Source organism: Cetorhinus maximus, chromosome 6 (genome assembly GCF_964194155.1).
Source record: "Cetorhinus maximus chromosome 6, sCetMax3.hap1.1, whole genome shotgun sequence".
Lineage (NCBI taxonomy): Eukaryota > Metazoa > Chordata > Chondrichthyes > Lamniformes > Cetorhinidae > Cetorhinus > Cetorhinus maximus.
Genome location: NC_135884.1, coordinates 103,861,234 through 103,878,107, shown reverse-complemented (window position 1 = coordinate 103,878,107; position 16,874 = coordinate 103,861,234). Strand labels below are relative to the sequence as shown.

The following is a 16,874-nucleotide window of genomic DNA, read 5'->3' as shown; positions in this document are numbered from 1 at the left end:
ACCATCAGCCTCTGTTTCCTGTTACTCAGCCAATTTTGTATCCATGTTGCTACTGCCCCTTTTATTCCATGAGCAATTTTTTTGGTGACAAATGATGGAAACTGAATTATAATGTTGTGATTTTTCTGCTAGCTGATCTATGGTGCAGAAGTTTTGATCAGAATTTGTGATGGCCCTAATTTTAACTTGACTCCAAGTTTTTCAATGATTCATATTTTTTGAGAGAAAGAAAGTAGTCTATTAAATAGTGCTTCCATCCTCTCTCAAAACATTAGAGGGAGCAGAAGAAAAGATGCATCTCTGAACCCATCCTGGCTTGAATCTTAAACAAATTCCTTTTTTATACTCAATATCAAACCAGATGAACCATGACTGATCCAGTTTGTTTCCCAATTGAAGGGATTTGTATGGATTGTGCTAATTATTTTGATCTTTAGCGAACTCTTTTATGGTTATGCATGAATCTGCATGTGTATGAGTCTGTACCTGAGCAAAGATTTGGTGATGTCATGTTACACAGCCTGATTCTTAGCATATTGTTTCAGTATCAGTGATACTGTAGAAATGTTACATTAAAACAGCACAATTTTTAACAGGCTTGTATTGCCTCTTTGTCATAAATGTGTTGCTCTGACTTAACAAATCTGTTTAAATTGCATCGGCTTTTCTATATTTCCTTAGCCATATTTTAGTGTTGATTTGTTCTTAGTCATTTGTAGGGTGATTCTGTGGAATATACTGGCAATCAGATTAGGAAAAAGTTGTACACCAGTTGATTTTTAAAAGGGCAAAATCGAAAAAGGCCATTTGACCTATTGTGTTATCTCCTCTCAGAAGCCATGTACAATCTACTGTAACAACCTGAATAGCTGTCAACAGCCCAGATAGCATTAAAAGCCCTGCAAAAAAGCTAAAAGATGACCACAGAATTCCAACATTCAATTGGAAGCCAGCAGATCTCCTATCTGAGTTTACTTTGATTGGAAATCATGCAAGAGCTGTGCTTTCTGGACCTCTATTTCTGAGCCTGATAAACAAGCAATAAAACTTAAAATTACTGTAGGCAATGAAGACTGCCACAGCATGAAAATCCAGGTAAAATATGGAAGATCATTTAAGACTGAAAAGCAACCTCCAAATACACAGTCTGGAATTTAGACAACAACTGACTGAGACCTTTGACCAGTTCATAAGTAGATGCAGAGACAAAGGGTGTGATTACTGCTTTTTGGCAGCAAAGCTAGGTGGCAGAATAAGCAAGCACATGATAGCATTTTATAGCATCTACCCTGATGGAAGCGTTCTAAAAAGACCTCTTGGACCAACGCAAAGGTTACACTGTGAAAGCACTACTACACAGCGGACACATGTACAACATCATACTACTAGGTAGACAGAGTTTACGGGCTATGTGTAATTAATTCACCATTGGCACAATGGCCAATGCAGACAAACCTAGTAAGCAATGCAGGTAATGCAGCCTCACACATGCACCCAGGAATTTAACGCAGTATGCAAGGTATATAGCACCAGAGGACATTGGAAGCGCCAATGCAGGAAACAAAGGCCAGGACAAGTTGTTCAACATCATGAGAAGCCATAACCAAAAGCCAAGACAGGTACAGCATTAAAACCAATCAAGAGTGCACACCAAACAGACTTGAGATAAGATCCATGAAACGTCTAGCCAAGCTTTAGAGTCAGATGATGAGGATACCAGACCGTCGACATACAAAGTGAGCTGACATTCAGCATGGTGAACATTAAAGAATATATTGCAACAGTGGTACCAACAGAAGCCTTTGCCACCATCCAGATTATGTGCCCATAGGTGCGGGGTCAGTATAACCTATATGCAAAACTGGATACTGATGTAGGTGCAAAAATTTTTCTACTTTGCATACTGAAATGTCTGTACCCACAGGTGTGGCAAGTGATCACTCAACTAACCACTGCCTAGGTCACCACGTACAATGCTCGGAGATTGTACCAGGGCTTGGAGATCCCATCCCTATGATCCATTATACTCGAGTGTTGCTACCAAAAACCTGCCCTGGTCACCCCAGATGTTATATGTTTGTGGACCCCACAGGTCTGGTGATTGTAAGCCTATCAGTGTGCAAAGACTTGTCCTTGGTCAACGTTCATGGTATTGTCAATACAATTGCGAAGGTCGCAGAACACAAGGAGTGCCCTTGGAAGCCCTGAGCTGAGAGAAGATCAACTAACTCTCCACTGCTGAACATCCACCAACAAGGTGAGCAGCATAATCAAATTGAACCAATGCAGATTACTGTTTGGCAGACAACCCTCCCCAGTCATCATTCATATATACGTCCAAGAGTCCAAGATGCATTACTCAAACAGAAAGATGAAAGATGCCCATGACAGGCATGTGGGTAACCCCAACTATTTCTTGATGGTTATGGCTTAAAACGGCTCATAATTCAACACCAATTCTAATGTCAGGCTATAGGGTTGACTTAGGGAGTGGAAGAATTTGCACTAGTGCATAGATATGGCAAAACTAAAGAAGTAATCTGTCTCACAACACTGAAATCCTTCACCTTGCTAAATATGAAAAATGCTGAAGAAACACAAGTCATAGATATACATTCTGTTTCACGTAAGTCAGCTTCTATTAAAGTGTAGTATGCCAAAGAGAGGACTGAAGACATTATTGTGTAGCCATATTATCTTGTCGAAACTATGCTTTAAATAAAACAATTGGTACAAAATGTGACTTTCATTTTTTAAGTTGACACCCTAAGAGATTTAGCCTGCTGTCGGGTGACATTTTCAAGCTGCCTAACAGGACTGTGCTGTTGTTGGGATTGTGAAGCAGATTAAGCCATTTTGGGTCACTTTCCTGGAACAATGTTCAAAACTGTTTTTTTTTAAATTTGCTTTCAGTAAAGTGCTCATTTTATCAGGTGTTCCAGTACTTTGTTTCAGATGAATACAGCTTTTTGTTCTTCAAGTCTTATTTTTAGAAAGTTTTAAGCGTGCAATGTGAATTGAGATGTTGCCTTGGCATTATAGGTCACGAAAATTCAGTAGCATCAATATAAATTGGGGGAGTAAAGCAGATTAGTTCTGCATTTTATCTACTAGTATCATAAAGTTCAGTACCCATAGAATGGCTTAGCCCTCTATTGTCTTCAAATTTATAGTTAAATAGGAATATGCACAAACATGCTGACAAAAAGAATGGTAAGCCAAGTAACTGAAAAGGATCAATTGCTATTCCATAAGACCATAAGACATAGGAGCAGAAATTAGGCCATTCAAGTCTGCTCCGCCATTCAATCATGGCTGATAAGTTTCTCAACCCCATTCTCCCGCCTTCTCCCCGTAAACTTTGATTCCCTTACCAATCAAGAACCTATCTATCTCGGTCTTAAATACTCTCAATGACCTGGCCTCCACAGCCTTCTGTGGCAATGAATTCCATAGATTCACCACTCTCTGGCTAAAGAAGTTTCTCCTCATCTCTAAGGTCTTCCCTTTACTCTGAGGCTGTGCCCTCGGGTCCTAGTCTCTCCTACTAATGGAAACATCTTCCCCACGTCCACTCTATCCAGGCCTTTCAGTATTCGGTAAGTTTCAATCAGATCCCCCCTCATCCTTCTAAACTCCATCGAGTATAGACCCAGAGTCCTCAAACGTTCTTCATATGTTAAGCCTTTCATTCCTGGGATCATTCTCGTGAACCTCCTCTGGACCCTTTCCAGGGCCAGCACATCCTTCCTGAGATACGGGGCACAAAATTGCTCACAATATTCTAAATGTGGTCTGACCAGAGCCTTATAAAGCCTCAGCAGCACATCCCTGCTTTTATATTCTAGTCCTCTCGAAATAAATGCCAACATTGCATTTGCCTTCCTAACTACCGACTCAACCTGCAAGTTAACCTTAAGAGAATACTGGACTAGGACTCCCAAGTCCCTTTGCATTCCAGATTTCTGAATTCTTTCCCCACTTAGAAAATAGTCTATGCCTCTATTCTTCCTACCAAAGTGCATGACCTCACACTTCCCACGTTGTATTCCATCTGTCACTTTGCCCATTCTCCTAACCTGTCCAAATCCTTCTGCAGCCTCCCCGCCTCCTCAATACTACCTGTCCCTCCACCTATCTTTGTATCATCTGCAAACTTAACTAGGATGCCCTCAGTTCCTTCATCTAGATCATTAATGTATAAAGTGAAAAGTTGTGGTCCCAACACTGACCCCTGCGGAACTCCACTAGTCACCGGCCGCCATCCTGAGAAGGACCCCCTTACCCCCACTCTCTGCCTCCTGCCAGACAGCCAAACTTCTATCCATGCTAATACCTTGCCTCTAACACCATGGGCTCTTATCTTACTGAGCAGCCTCCTGTGCGGCACCTTGTCAAAGGCTTTCTGGAAGTCCAAGTAGATAACATCCATTGGCTCTCCATTGTCTAACCTACTCGTTACCTCCTCAAATAACAGATTTGTCAGGCATGACCTCCCCTGGATGAAACCATGCTGACTTTGCCCAATTTTACCATGCACTTCAAAGTATCCTGAAATCTCATCCTTAATAATGGACACTAAAATCTTACCAACGACCGAGGTCAGGCTAATCGGCATGTAATTTCCCATCTTTTGCCTCACTCCCTTCTTAAACAGGGGGGTTACATTTGCGATTTTCCAGTCCTCTGGGACCCTCCCTGACTCCAGTGATTCCTGAAACATCGCTACTAACGCCTCCACTATCTCTTCAGCTATCTCCTTCAGAACTCTGGGGTGTATTCCATCTGGTCCAGGTGATTTATCCACCTTCAGACCTTTCAGTTTTTCTAGCACCTTCTCCTTGGTAATGGCCACCATACTCATCTCTGCCCCCCGACTCTCTTGAACTTTGGGAATGTCACTCGTGTCTTCCACTGTGAAGACTGACACAAAGTACCTATTCAGTTCCTCCGCCATTTCTTTATTCCCCACTACTACTTCTCCAGCGTCATTTTCCAGCAGCCCAATGTCCACTTTTGCCTCTCTCTTACCTTTTATATATCTAAAAAAACTCTTGCAATCTTCTTTTATATTACTGGCTAGTTTACCCTCATATTTAATCTTCTCCCTCCTTATTTCTTTTTTAGTTGTCCTCTGTTGGTCTTTGTAGGCTTCCCAATCCCCTGGTTTCCCACTGCTCTTCGCCACATTGTATGCTTTCTATTTAGCTTTTATGCTGTCCCTGACTTCCCTTATCAGCCATGGTTGCCTCGTCCTCCCTTTAGTATGCTTCTTCTTCCTAGGGATGAATTTTTGCTGTGTCTCCCAAATTACTCCCAGAAACTCCTGCCATTGCTGTTCCACTGTCTTTCCTGCTAGGCTCATCTCCCAGTCAATTCTGGCTAGCTCCTCCCTTATGCCTCTGTAGTTGCCTTTATTCAACTGTAATACCGTTACATCTGATTCCAGCTTTTTCCTCTCAAATTGCAGGGTAAATTCTATCATATTATGGTCACTTCCTCCTAAGGGTTCCTTCACCTTAAGCTCCCTTATCAAATCTGCCTCATTACACATCACTAAATCTAGAATTGCCTGTTCCCTAGTGGGCTCCACCCCAAGCTGGTCCAAAAAGCCATCTTGTAGACATTCCACAATTTCCTTTTCTTGGGATCCACTACCAACCTGATTTTCCCAGTCTACCTGCATATTGAAATCCCCCATGATTACTGTAACCTTGCCTTTCTTACACACCTTTTCTATCTCCTGGTGTATCTTGTGCCCCACATCCTGACTACGGTTCAGAGGCCTGTACATAACTCCCATTATGGGTTTTTTACCTTTGCGGTTCCTGAACAATGAAGCGATTTCTTAAAACAATGAAGCGATAGCTATGCATTGGAGGGTAGTATGTGGTTAGTACTAAATTTGCCTGTACAGTGAGGCATTGGGATAGAATTTCATCTTGCTAGGGATGTGAAATTTGCACTGCAGATCCTGCCCATTGACTTGCAATGGAAATTAAATTCAGTTGTGCTGTGCTCTGACAAAAGGTCTCCAGCCCAAATATCAATCTGCCTCCCCTTGCCCAAGATGCCAACAAACCCTTCGCATAACACAAGTGTGCACTGTCATGAAGAAAATTAAGAGTGGAACTAATGCTTGAAGTTCCTAAAGTCAACGTTAAAACTTGAGGGATGCAAGATGGACTTAAGGATTGACATTATGATTCGAACAGTTAGTTGATAAAAATGTCAGTAACTTTAGATCCATCTAAATTCCAGTGCTTTCCCAGTGACTATCGAGCTAACTGACCTGTGTTTCTCTCTTCCTCCTTTCTTGAATAGCGGAATTACATTTGCTAACCACTGGGACTGCTCTAGAATATCGAACTTTGGGAAATCATAACCAACGCATTTACTATCTCGGCAGCTATCTCAGTCCAGTCTTGGTGATTTGTTATCTGTTCCTTTCATGCTCAATGAGAGTATTTCCCTCAACCCACCATAGGTTCAGTCCTTCTATTTGGCTAACTGTAAAGAAAGGATCTAATCTAGTAGAAACCAACAAGATTGCCCATATTGACTAAAGAATTAAAATATAATGGGTAGATATAAAATGCACATATTCTCCAATAATAGGGTTTTGTTAATTTTATGTTTGTCTTTGAATGTCACAGAAGCATCTATGATTTCCATCCATCCATTCAACTGTCTCAGCTACCTTTCTTTCCCCACCCCCCCTCTGCCCTCCCCACCTTATCCCTTTCCCCACCATGTCAAACATTCTGACCAGGCCTCCGCTTTGCTTTGTTTGTCTCTTCCGTAGTCTCTTACATTGTTGATCACACCATCATGGTTAGTAATAGCATCAATCTTCCTACCCTCAAGAAAAATTTGGGTCTCATCTTGCCCAGCTTCTCCTCCTCCAACTGCGATTGTGTTGGACCCCCATCTCACTTAATTAACGGGGACTTTTTTGGGGTTCCCAGAAGAGTCAATTTTCTGCAATTGCCCTCTGGCCTCGATGTCAGTTTGGACCAATTTAAATGAAGATAGGTTGGTTGTTGAGCTGACCAGGGCTGACATCAGGCTTGCACAACCACACTATCAATCCCACCATTCAGACCTAAGTTAAAATCAGTACTAAAATATTTCCTTCATTTAGTTACTCATACTAAACAAATGATAACTGGAGAAAGAATGGGCATCTTTGCACAGATTTCTGTTTAAATGGATGTTCAACTTTATACTGGATCAATCCTTGTACACCCCCACATTAAAAAAACTTGAGGACAAACCAAGTGCAGAAAAGATGATGCATGTTTTGACTTTAAAAATTCCAAAAAAAAAACTGATGTAGTTCACTAGATGACCTTAGATCTGGATCCTAATCCACTGCAAACTTACAGCAAAATTCTGTTCTTCTGGCTGTAGCAAACTGTGAAACCAGTTTGTCCATTTTCAGTTCAGTACTGCCAGGGATGTTTGCACAACACACAACTGCCCAAAATTGGGATTGGGATATATACTCGTGTAAAAGTCGAGCCCATGATTTTTGGCACAGAAAAAACCCAAAAATTTCAGAACTAAAGTATAATCTCAGCAATTACATGAAAAACCTGAATTCATTATTTACTAATAAAAAATTATACTTGCCATATTTTCTCCAGTTCCTATTTGTCAATTAAGATAGGAAGAATGTAGATCGATTTTTGGCTTTTGGTGGGGGCAGGGGTGGGGTGGAACCTGACTGACCAGAGAAGAGAAATAAACAACACACGTGAAAATGGGAATTGGGGACCAAGTTCCGGAGCAAATATTAAATAAATGAACGTCCGGGCCTTGTCCTGAGCCATCGCCTTCAGCCTTCTTGGGGAGCAGAGCTTGGGTCCTCGCTAATCGGACACTTTCGAGTGCACCAAGGCATAGGTCAAGAGCTAGGACCTAAAAGTGTGATATTTTCTAAAAGCATAGCCCTTCCCTACCCCAGGACCCTGAGCAGCATTGAAACCGCAGGCACAGCTGATGCCTGCTCCCTCTCCTGGAGTGTGGGTAGTGATGGGAATGGGGTGGTTCCTGAATTAAAAACAGAGACCGACCATAAATGACAGGTGGGGGCACTACTTTCCTCATTACCTTGTGGATTTTTTTTGAGAGTCATGTTGGGTGTGCTGGGCAGTAGTGTTTTAGTTGAAAGTAATCCCCTTCCCCTCAAACATTATCCATTTAAAAGTTGATCCTATAACATTTCATCTTAAAAACTGGTTTCAACTTTTGCATGGATATATACAATAAGTTTGAAATATTGCTTAGTGAGCTCATAAGGGTGGGGATGCTATACATGTAAGAACTCTGACAACTGCAGTTGGTTATGTGTTGGGCAGAACAACAGGAATTTTATTGTGCATCTTCCTACGTTATAGCCAAGCGAAGTGTGCTCCTCCTTGGTTTATCTTTTTAATGTATTTTTTCCCCCCCTTTCCCACATGTTGACGACAGAAGACTACAGTTCAGGTTAAAGGCCTGTTATAAATAACATTTTGCTTGTGAAATGCTTAATTTCAGTACGTTAAGTGGTATACCACATGGAACATATTTAGCATGGTCAATCTAGCTTTTAACCTCCATAATGAGCATAAGTTTTTTTTTTCAGGTCATGGAAATCACAAAGAAGACAGTCCTTTCCTAAACAAAACTGACACTTTAAAAGGAAATGAATACTACGACAGAAATTTGGCCTTATTTGAGGTAATGATTTTCAATGAGGAATTGTGCTTAACATTCAAAATGCTTTCCTTCAGTCTGATATTTCCACATATAGAGTTAGAGACATTACAACACAGAAAGAGGCCATTCTCCCCATCAAGTCCATGCTGGCTCTCTCTAGAGCAATCCAGCCAGTCACATTCCTCCACTTCATCCCCGTAGCCCTGCCAAATTTATTTTCTTCATGTGCCTACTCAAATATCTTTTGAGATCATTGCTATTTTCCACTTCCACCATCCCCGTAGGCAAAGAGTTCCAGATCATTACCACTTAATGCGTTATTAAAAAAAAGCTGTTTCGTCCTGCATCTTTTGACCCAAACCTTAAATCTGTGTCCCTAGATCTTGTACTATCAGCTACTGGCAACAAATTTTCTTTGTCTACCTTATCTAAACCTGTCATAATCTTGTACACTTATCAAGTTGACCCCCAACCTCCTCTGCTCTAAGGAGACCAACCCGAGCTTCTTCACCCTAGCCTTGTAGCTGAATCCCCTCATCCCTAGAACCATTCTGGTAAATCGTCTCTTCGTCCTTTCAAGGACCTTCACATCCTTCCTAAAATATAGTGCCCAGAGCTAACTAGACCAATACTCTAACCTGTACAACAGACCGAACACCTCCTTCTGCACTGTAACAATTCTCTGATTCTGTATATTAGTTGTGGCCTAACCAGAGCTTTATAAAGGTTCAGCAAAACTGTCCTCAATACCTCTATATATGAAACCTAAGATCCCATATGTTTTGTTAATTACACTCTCAATGACCTGTCACCTTCAAAGGTCTACACACATGCATCCCAAGGTCCCTGGCCCACCCATCAGAATGTTTTTTACTCTTAATTCTCAGAGACTTAAGAAAAACTTTGGGTGATTCCATATTGTCTTTGGAAGCTGTACTTTTTTCTTAATGTCCTAGCACTATTCGGTTGTAATCTGATCTGACTCCCTTGCAATAAGTGCATACTGCCAAAATTATAAGACTCTATCCGTAACTAGAAAACTTTTTTTTCCTTGATGTCCAATAGTGAGGGAACAACTGGTCATTTCTTTGGTTATTATTCTAATAGCATCCTATAAATCTTCTGCAATGAACCACGATTGGTGTTCTGACTATTCTCTTAATGATTGCAGTAACTGAAATGTTAGCCAGCAAACAATTCAATCACAGAGAGCAGGATTTTTTTTATATGAAGGAGCACTATTTTTATAATGAAGGAGGTAGTTGAATCTGATAACGTAATGTGAGAAATTTTGATGTTATACCTGGTGTTTGATTTTGTGTATTAACTATAAAGATTTAAGCTAATTTCACACCAGTGTAGTTTATCTACCATCAGGGAATCATTAGAAAGTGTGGAAAAAAAATAATGAATGTAGACTGCACCAACCTAAAAATCAGGCCCAGAAAATAACACAGCATTGCTGCAGTAATTTAGAAAATCATCCACCCCACTGCTCTGCTCACAGTTTTGTAAATTGTTTAAAAATGTATTTGAGAGGGTGCAATTTATGCCCTGGGTTTTATTGTAGTTCAAATACCCATGGTCTAAATCTTCTGCAGGAAGAACTGGACATTCGACCAAAGGTGTCATCTCTCCTTAGCAGATTGGCTAATTACACAAACATTACTCAGGGAGCAAAGGAACATGAGGAAGCGGAAAGTGCAGAAATTTCCAGGAAAAGACCACCCAAGGTAATAAATGATACTTCCATCAAGGTTATTTTGTTGGCTTTAATCCTTTTTACTGAAGTATTTTAAATATGAACATTGCAACCAGTCTTTGAGCTTGAGATTTCTGCCATAATATGCTAGGAACGAGCTGAATTACTGGTTGAAAACATGTTTCATAGTGTTACTTGACAAGAACACACAGGTTATTTTTTAATGTTCTTCAGCATTACAGATGTTGCCTACAGTGTTTGTACAGCACACAGTATGATAATTAAGAAACGTTAAGCGTGCTGCCCTTTGTTTCTGTCCGAATTTGTTAATTTATTTTGGATCTAACTCTGTGTCAGAATTGAGCACAGCTTTGTCCAGTGGGACATTCACTCAACACAAGGTTTAGCGTTGTTTACTTGTTTTATTGATAGACTCTTCATCCTCTGCTATCAAGTCCATCAACAAGATTTGGTGCAGTAAGCCTTAGTGGCCTTAGGATAGCATTAAGAACAGTCTCCATGCTACTAGGGAAACTAAATCTTAAAATTGTTTCTAAAATCTAGTGCTCAGGCCCGTGTAATCAGTTGCCCTGCAGGCTTTGTACATTTTAAGAAAAAAAAACCCTCCTTCCCTCACTACTATAGAAATGTTTGATGCCTTGGAACATCAGATATCCAGTGACAGAAAATTTATAATGTGCCACTGTCACCTGAAGTTGACTTGAAAAAGTTCATCCATATATAGGTGGGCATATTCATTATTGGTAAGAAATCAGATGGACATAAAAATAGATGGAAATGCCATGCTGTGATCCCTGCCCAATTCTCCGCCAGAATCCCACCTAGAAATTAATGGAGTTAAGGGGAAGATCCTGCCTCTAGCTGGGAATAAATGAAGTCCAGTATTAGAAGTGTTCACTATTTTTGACAAGGAAATTACTATATGTAGTAAATGGCTTTACTGTAATGAAACACAATAAAACAATTATCAGCTCTTGTGTGGAGCTGATGGACTTCTATTATGTGTAAGCTTTGACCATGATCTGTAACAGCTTTATGAACTGTATTCTGCTTGGTTGCATCATGCTGCTAGTAGCTCACTTGATCACTGCTTACACTAAGGAGCATATTTAGTTTTATGGAGTATGTGGAACATTCCTTGTTCCAGTCCTCCTCTGGGCCCCTCCCACAACTCTTTTTCAGTACATCGATGACTGTTTTGGTGCCGCTTCTTGCTCTTGTCTGAAAATGGAAAAATTTATCAATTTTGCTTCTAGTTTCCACCCGTCTATCACCTTCTCATGGTCCATCTCTGACAGTCCCTTCCTTTCCTTGACCTCATTTCTGGCAATAGACCATCCACCAATATTCATTACAAGCCCACCAACTTCTACAGCTCCTCACATCCTGCTTCCTGTAAGGACTCCATCCCATTCCCTCAGTTCCTTTGCTTCCATCGCATCTGTTCCGATGATGCCACTTTCCAAAACAGCACTTCTGACATGTTTTCCGTCTTCCTTAACCGAGATTTCCCACCCAACCGTGTCTGACCTCTGCCCCTCACACCTTCCCCTCCCTCCCAGAACCATGATAGGGTCCACCTTGTCCTCACTTTTCTCCCCACCAGCCTCCACAATCAAAGGATCGTCCTCCGCCATTTCTGTCAACTCCAGCATGATGCCACCACCAAACACATCTTCCCCCCATTGGCATTCCGTAGGGACCATTCCCTCTGGGACACCCTGGTCCACTCCTCCATCACTCCCAACACCTCATCCCCTTCCCACGGCACCTTCCATGCAACCGCAGAAGGTGCAGCACCTGCCCCTTTACCACCTCCCTCTTCACCGCCCAAGGGCCCAAACACTCCTTTCAGGTGAAGCAACGCTTCACTTGCACCTCCTCCAATTTGGCCTACTGCATTCACTGCTCCCAATGCAGTCTCCTTTACATTGGAGAGACCAAACATAGACTGGGTGACTGCTTCGGCCAGTCTACAAGAATGACCCAGACCCTCCTGTTGCTTGTCATTTCAACACACCATCCTGCTCTCATGTCCACATATCCGTCCTTGACCTGCTGCAATGTTCCAGTGAAGCCCAACGCAAACTGAAGGAACAGCACCTTATCTTCCAATTAGGCACTTTATAGCCTTCAGGACTTAACATTGAATTCAACAACTTCAGACCATGAACTCTCTCCCCTATCTTCACCCCTTTTTTAATCCCCCTTTTTAAAAAAAAATATACTTTTTAATCCACTTATTTTCATTGTTATTCATTTATTCATTGTTTTATCCTCTTTTTTTATCCCCTTTTTCCATCCTTTTTCCCCAACCACTGCCCCAACCCCACCCCCACACGGGCCACCTGTTACTTGTTCCATGTTGTTCTTTCACAGAGTGCTTATCCTTGTTCTGCTATTAACACATTCTGCTTTCTAACCTTAATGCCACTAGCAGCACCTCCTTTAGCCCTTACCACTACCATTAACACTCCTTTTGTCTATGACACCTTTGTCATTCTCTCCTTAGCCCCCATCTATTGCTGGCCTTCTATCCAGCTTCACCTGCTCCGCCCCACTTAAACAGCATTAATTTCATCACATTTCTACTTCCCTTTAGCTCTGAAGAAGGGCCATACAGACTCGAAGCATTAACTGCTTCTCTCTCCACATATGCTGTCAGACCTGAGTTTTTCCAGCATTTTCTGTTTTTATTTTGGATTTCCAGCATCTGCTGTGTTTTGCTTTTAGCATATGTAGGTTGTTCTGTAGCGATTACAATCATTGGGGCTAGTCGTTCAGTTCAATCTTTCTGTCACCAAAAATGTGACTCCATCTTTCTCCTAAGTAGGCATATCTTGATTTGACAGAATGGAAGTGCACTCTGGGAAGTCCTGACAGAGATGTCTAAGCACTGAGAGTTTATTATCAGTTAAAATGGGTGTGCTCCAAACTTTTATTATCGTAAGACAGCTAAACTTTGATCCATAATCTCTATGCCTATGAAATGTATTTTTTAACCACTGGCTCACTACCTGTTGGCTAGAAATCTTCAAGCTGGCTAGGCTATACTCAGTATTTCTTGGGGGGGTGGAGGAAGAGACTGGGCTTGTTAGGAATAATTTCATGCTGCTGGGCAATGCAGCAAAAGTAATCAAGTCATGGAGACCACTCACTGCCCAAATAACTGCATATTCAGCAGTCATGGGAAAGACTAGGTATCTTCAATATATCCTGGATCAGAGGTGGTTTGATGTATCTGAAGTTGAGTAAGCAGACCATTGGCTAATCAGTTCTGACATTGCCAGAAGCCTTTGGTGGAAGCTATATGATATTTGACCTGTCATCTTTCAGAAATAAGTGAAAGTAAAGAAAAAATGCTTGAGATTGTATGTGGAGTGAAGGACAGCTCCAGGATGACAATTGTAAGAAGCAGTGGGAACAGCTTGGGCTCATGGTAGCACCATTAGTCATTTTAAAAAAATTTCCCTTTTCCTTTTGTATTGAGTAACTCCGATTTTCTCTGATATGCCCAGAATAATGTCAACACAAGAAATAAAAAAGAACAGGTAATTTTAAACAAAGCTGTTGCATACATTGGTGATAATTCTTGTTTTAACTATTTCTCCTTCATATGCTGCTCCTATACTTGGTCCATTCACATGTATGCATTAGCACAGCCAAGCTCAATTGCGGTACAGCAAGAATTGATGTGGAATTCCAGTCTGTTGAACAAATCAAATAGAAAGTATAAAATATATGCAGGTGCACACAACTGCTTTTGTTTTAATTTACTAACAAATACAACAATAGTGACTACATTTTTTAAGTATTTGGCAGTTCCCAAGCGCTTTAGGATGTCCTGAAGCTGTAAAAGGTGTTATATGAATACAAGTCTTTTTCGATCGCTCAATAAAATTGATGTAAGTCATAAAAATTAACAAGTAAACAATCATTAAAATGTACAGTTTTGTGATTTCAAATTATTTTGAACTATAATCGCTTTTTCTCTCTCCTTAGTCTCCCAGTATGGGAACCCTGATGGGAGTGTACTTACCCTGCCTACAGAATATCTTTGGAGTGATTCTTTTTCTACGTTTGACATGGCTTGTTGGAATTGCAGGGGTCTTGCAATCTTTCTGTATGGTCTTCATGTGTTGCTGCTGCGTAAGTGCCAGGTGTTCATGCTGTATTAGAATGGCTTGTCCAGGACTATACTGAATGTTGTTAAAACTAAATTACCTTAAATTCCTCACTTCCATTTAACATAAAAGTAAATTATTGTGTACTTCCCTCTGCACATGCCAGCAAGCTGTGCTTGTAATTTACCAGGAGCTGTAATTATTCCTAGCCAATTTCCAAAAAAATGTTTATTTACTATTTTAGGATATAACCGATATATTATGATCATCATTCATTCGGGATGCCTGCAGTGTTAATCATTCCGGATATTTTTCTATATATTTTAATGCTATTTTATTATGTTAAAGCCCTAAAGGTATCCATAATTTTAGTACTGGAAAACTGTAATAAGAACGGCCTGGTTCATGTTTTTAGTTCTATTTAATGGTTTGAGTCACAAATTACAAAGCTGTTCAGTGCCTTTAAGTATTTGTATGTGTGACACCTGTTTTAGAACAAAGCTATATAGTCTCGGCAGTTCTCAAGATTGAGCCCGATCTGTACTGAATTACGTGATCTTGCGGAATACCTCTCGTGCCTGAACTCAGTATCTCTAGGTTAGAGAATGGGAGATAAAATGTGAACATTTTAGTTTCCTGTGATTGTAGTGCGTTCTCAAGTAATTTGTTGGGATTCTCTTCTCAAAGAAATTGAATTGCTCACTTATAATACCACTGTTGCCAAGGACACTTGAGTGTCTCCTTCTTCCTGAACTTTCCTTAACGTTTAAGTGTTATTCTCTCAAAATATATATTCAGATTTTGATGACAATTCAAAGGCCAAGTACGTAACTAAGTGCCACTAAAGTAATTAACTGGCCTTATTTTTATCATGATTTTGCATAGAGCAGCTGTTTATGTATTAGCCAATAGGACCAGTCCTATGGATATCTGTAATAACCAGGTTGCATAATTCTGTATGGGTGGTTGATGTCATTGTGTTGGTTTCCTGTGTTTGTTAAAACCCAGTTTCCTTATTCTAGCAGCAGAAATCCATGAAATGTGCAAACAATTGAAATGCAAGAAGTTTGTACAAGGACACCACTCTTGATCTGAATTAAATTAGCACCAACATAAAACTGCATTTTTAATATTTCTGGTTCCTTCATACAATTTTGGTTCTCCATTATTCCACATGAGATGCCCCTCTATTTCAGCATTCAACCGAGATTAACTGGAGCAGCCTTTCCTCATCAGACAAAAAGATGAACATAAAAGAACACAGTTAACAAGTACAATGGAGTTCACTTAAGTGCATCTCTTGGTTAAATGTAAACTCTTCTAGAATCCTAATTCTTTTGCCATAAATCCATTTGCTGGATTTGGTCTGGTTTAATGCACACCACTTGCATGCAAAGATTTTTAAAGCTGCTTATTCACCAATAAACATACCCATATAATTTGCCTAAATACCACCTATTCCAAGTAGACAAACTATTTCAGTATCTTCTCACTCAAATTTCACTGTGACCCTCACCAATTTCATTACCTTTGCTGTCTCAGTGTACTGTTTAATCTGTCGTAACTACTTGTGTACTTGAGCTTGATTCATGGGACCTACATCCAATTGAATCAGCTCACCATATTTGCACCATCAAATCTGGAAGACTTGCATTTATTAGCTATCTTTCACGACCACAGGACGTCCCAAAGCACTTTACAGCTAATGAAGTACTTTTGAAGTGTTGTAATCTATCTAGGAAATGCAGCAGCCAGTTTGTGCACAAACAGCAATGTGATATGAAATGCAATGAGTGTTTTTGTGATGTTGATTTGAGGGATAAATATTGACCAGGGCACTCAGCATTAACTTCCCTTTTTTTTCTTCGAAATAGTGCCATGGGATCTTTTACATCCACCTGAGGGAGCAGACATGACCTCTGTTTAAGGCCTCATCTGAAAGAGGGAACCCCCGACAGTGCAGCACACCTTCAATGCTGCACTGGAGTGTCAGCGTTGATTTTTGTGCTCAAGTCTCTGGAGTGGAACTTGAAGCCACAACCTTCTGGTTGTGCTACCAACTGAACCTTGGCTGAAACCTAAGAATGTAAATAGCAGAGGATGGTTTCAAGCCTTCAATCTCTGGGTACCACTACTACTTAAGGGAAAGACTGATTCACTTCTGGCCCCTCAGAATCCAATCGAATTGAGCACCAGTCATATAAGGCTTTTGCTGGTCTAGTTATAATAACTTCCCTGATCAGCACATATGAAAGGATTCTTGCACTGCCTGTATTTAAAGTGCCAGTGCTTGAATGCACAATAACTAGCTGATGTTGAAT

At 40.6% G+C, this 16,874-nt stretch overlaps 1 protein-coding gene across 3 annotated transcripts in view; it reads left to right on the top strand.

Moving 5' to 3' along the window:
* slc12a4 (solute carrier family 12 member 4) overlaps positions 1 to 16,874 on the top strand; it is a 176,449-nt gene that overhangs the window by 84,599 nt on the left and 74,976 nt on the right. For 2 of the 3 annotated variants that reach the window (XM_078544240.1, XM_078544239.1), the window contains exons 2-4: positions 8,633 to 8,727; positions 10,308 to 10,439; positions 14,432 to 14,578. In XM_078544240.1, coding sequence (XP_078400366.1) covers positions 14,441 to 14,578 — 138 coding nt within the window. In that variant the 5' untranslated portion in view covers positions 8,633 to 8,727; positions 10,308 to 10,439; positions 14,432 to 14,440. The remainder of the gene's footprint in view (positions 1 to 8,632; positions 8,728 to 10,307; positions 10,440 to 14,431; positions 14,579 to 16,874) is intronic. The other variant, XM_078544241.1, reaches the window with a different exon arrangement.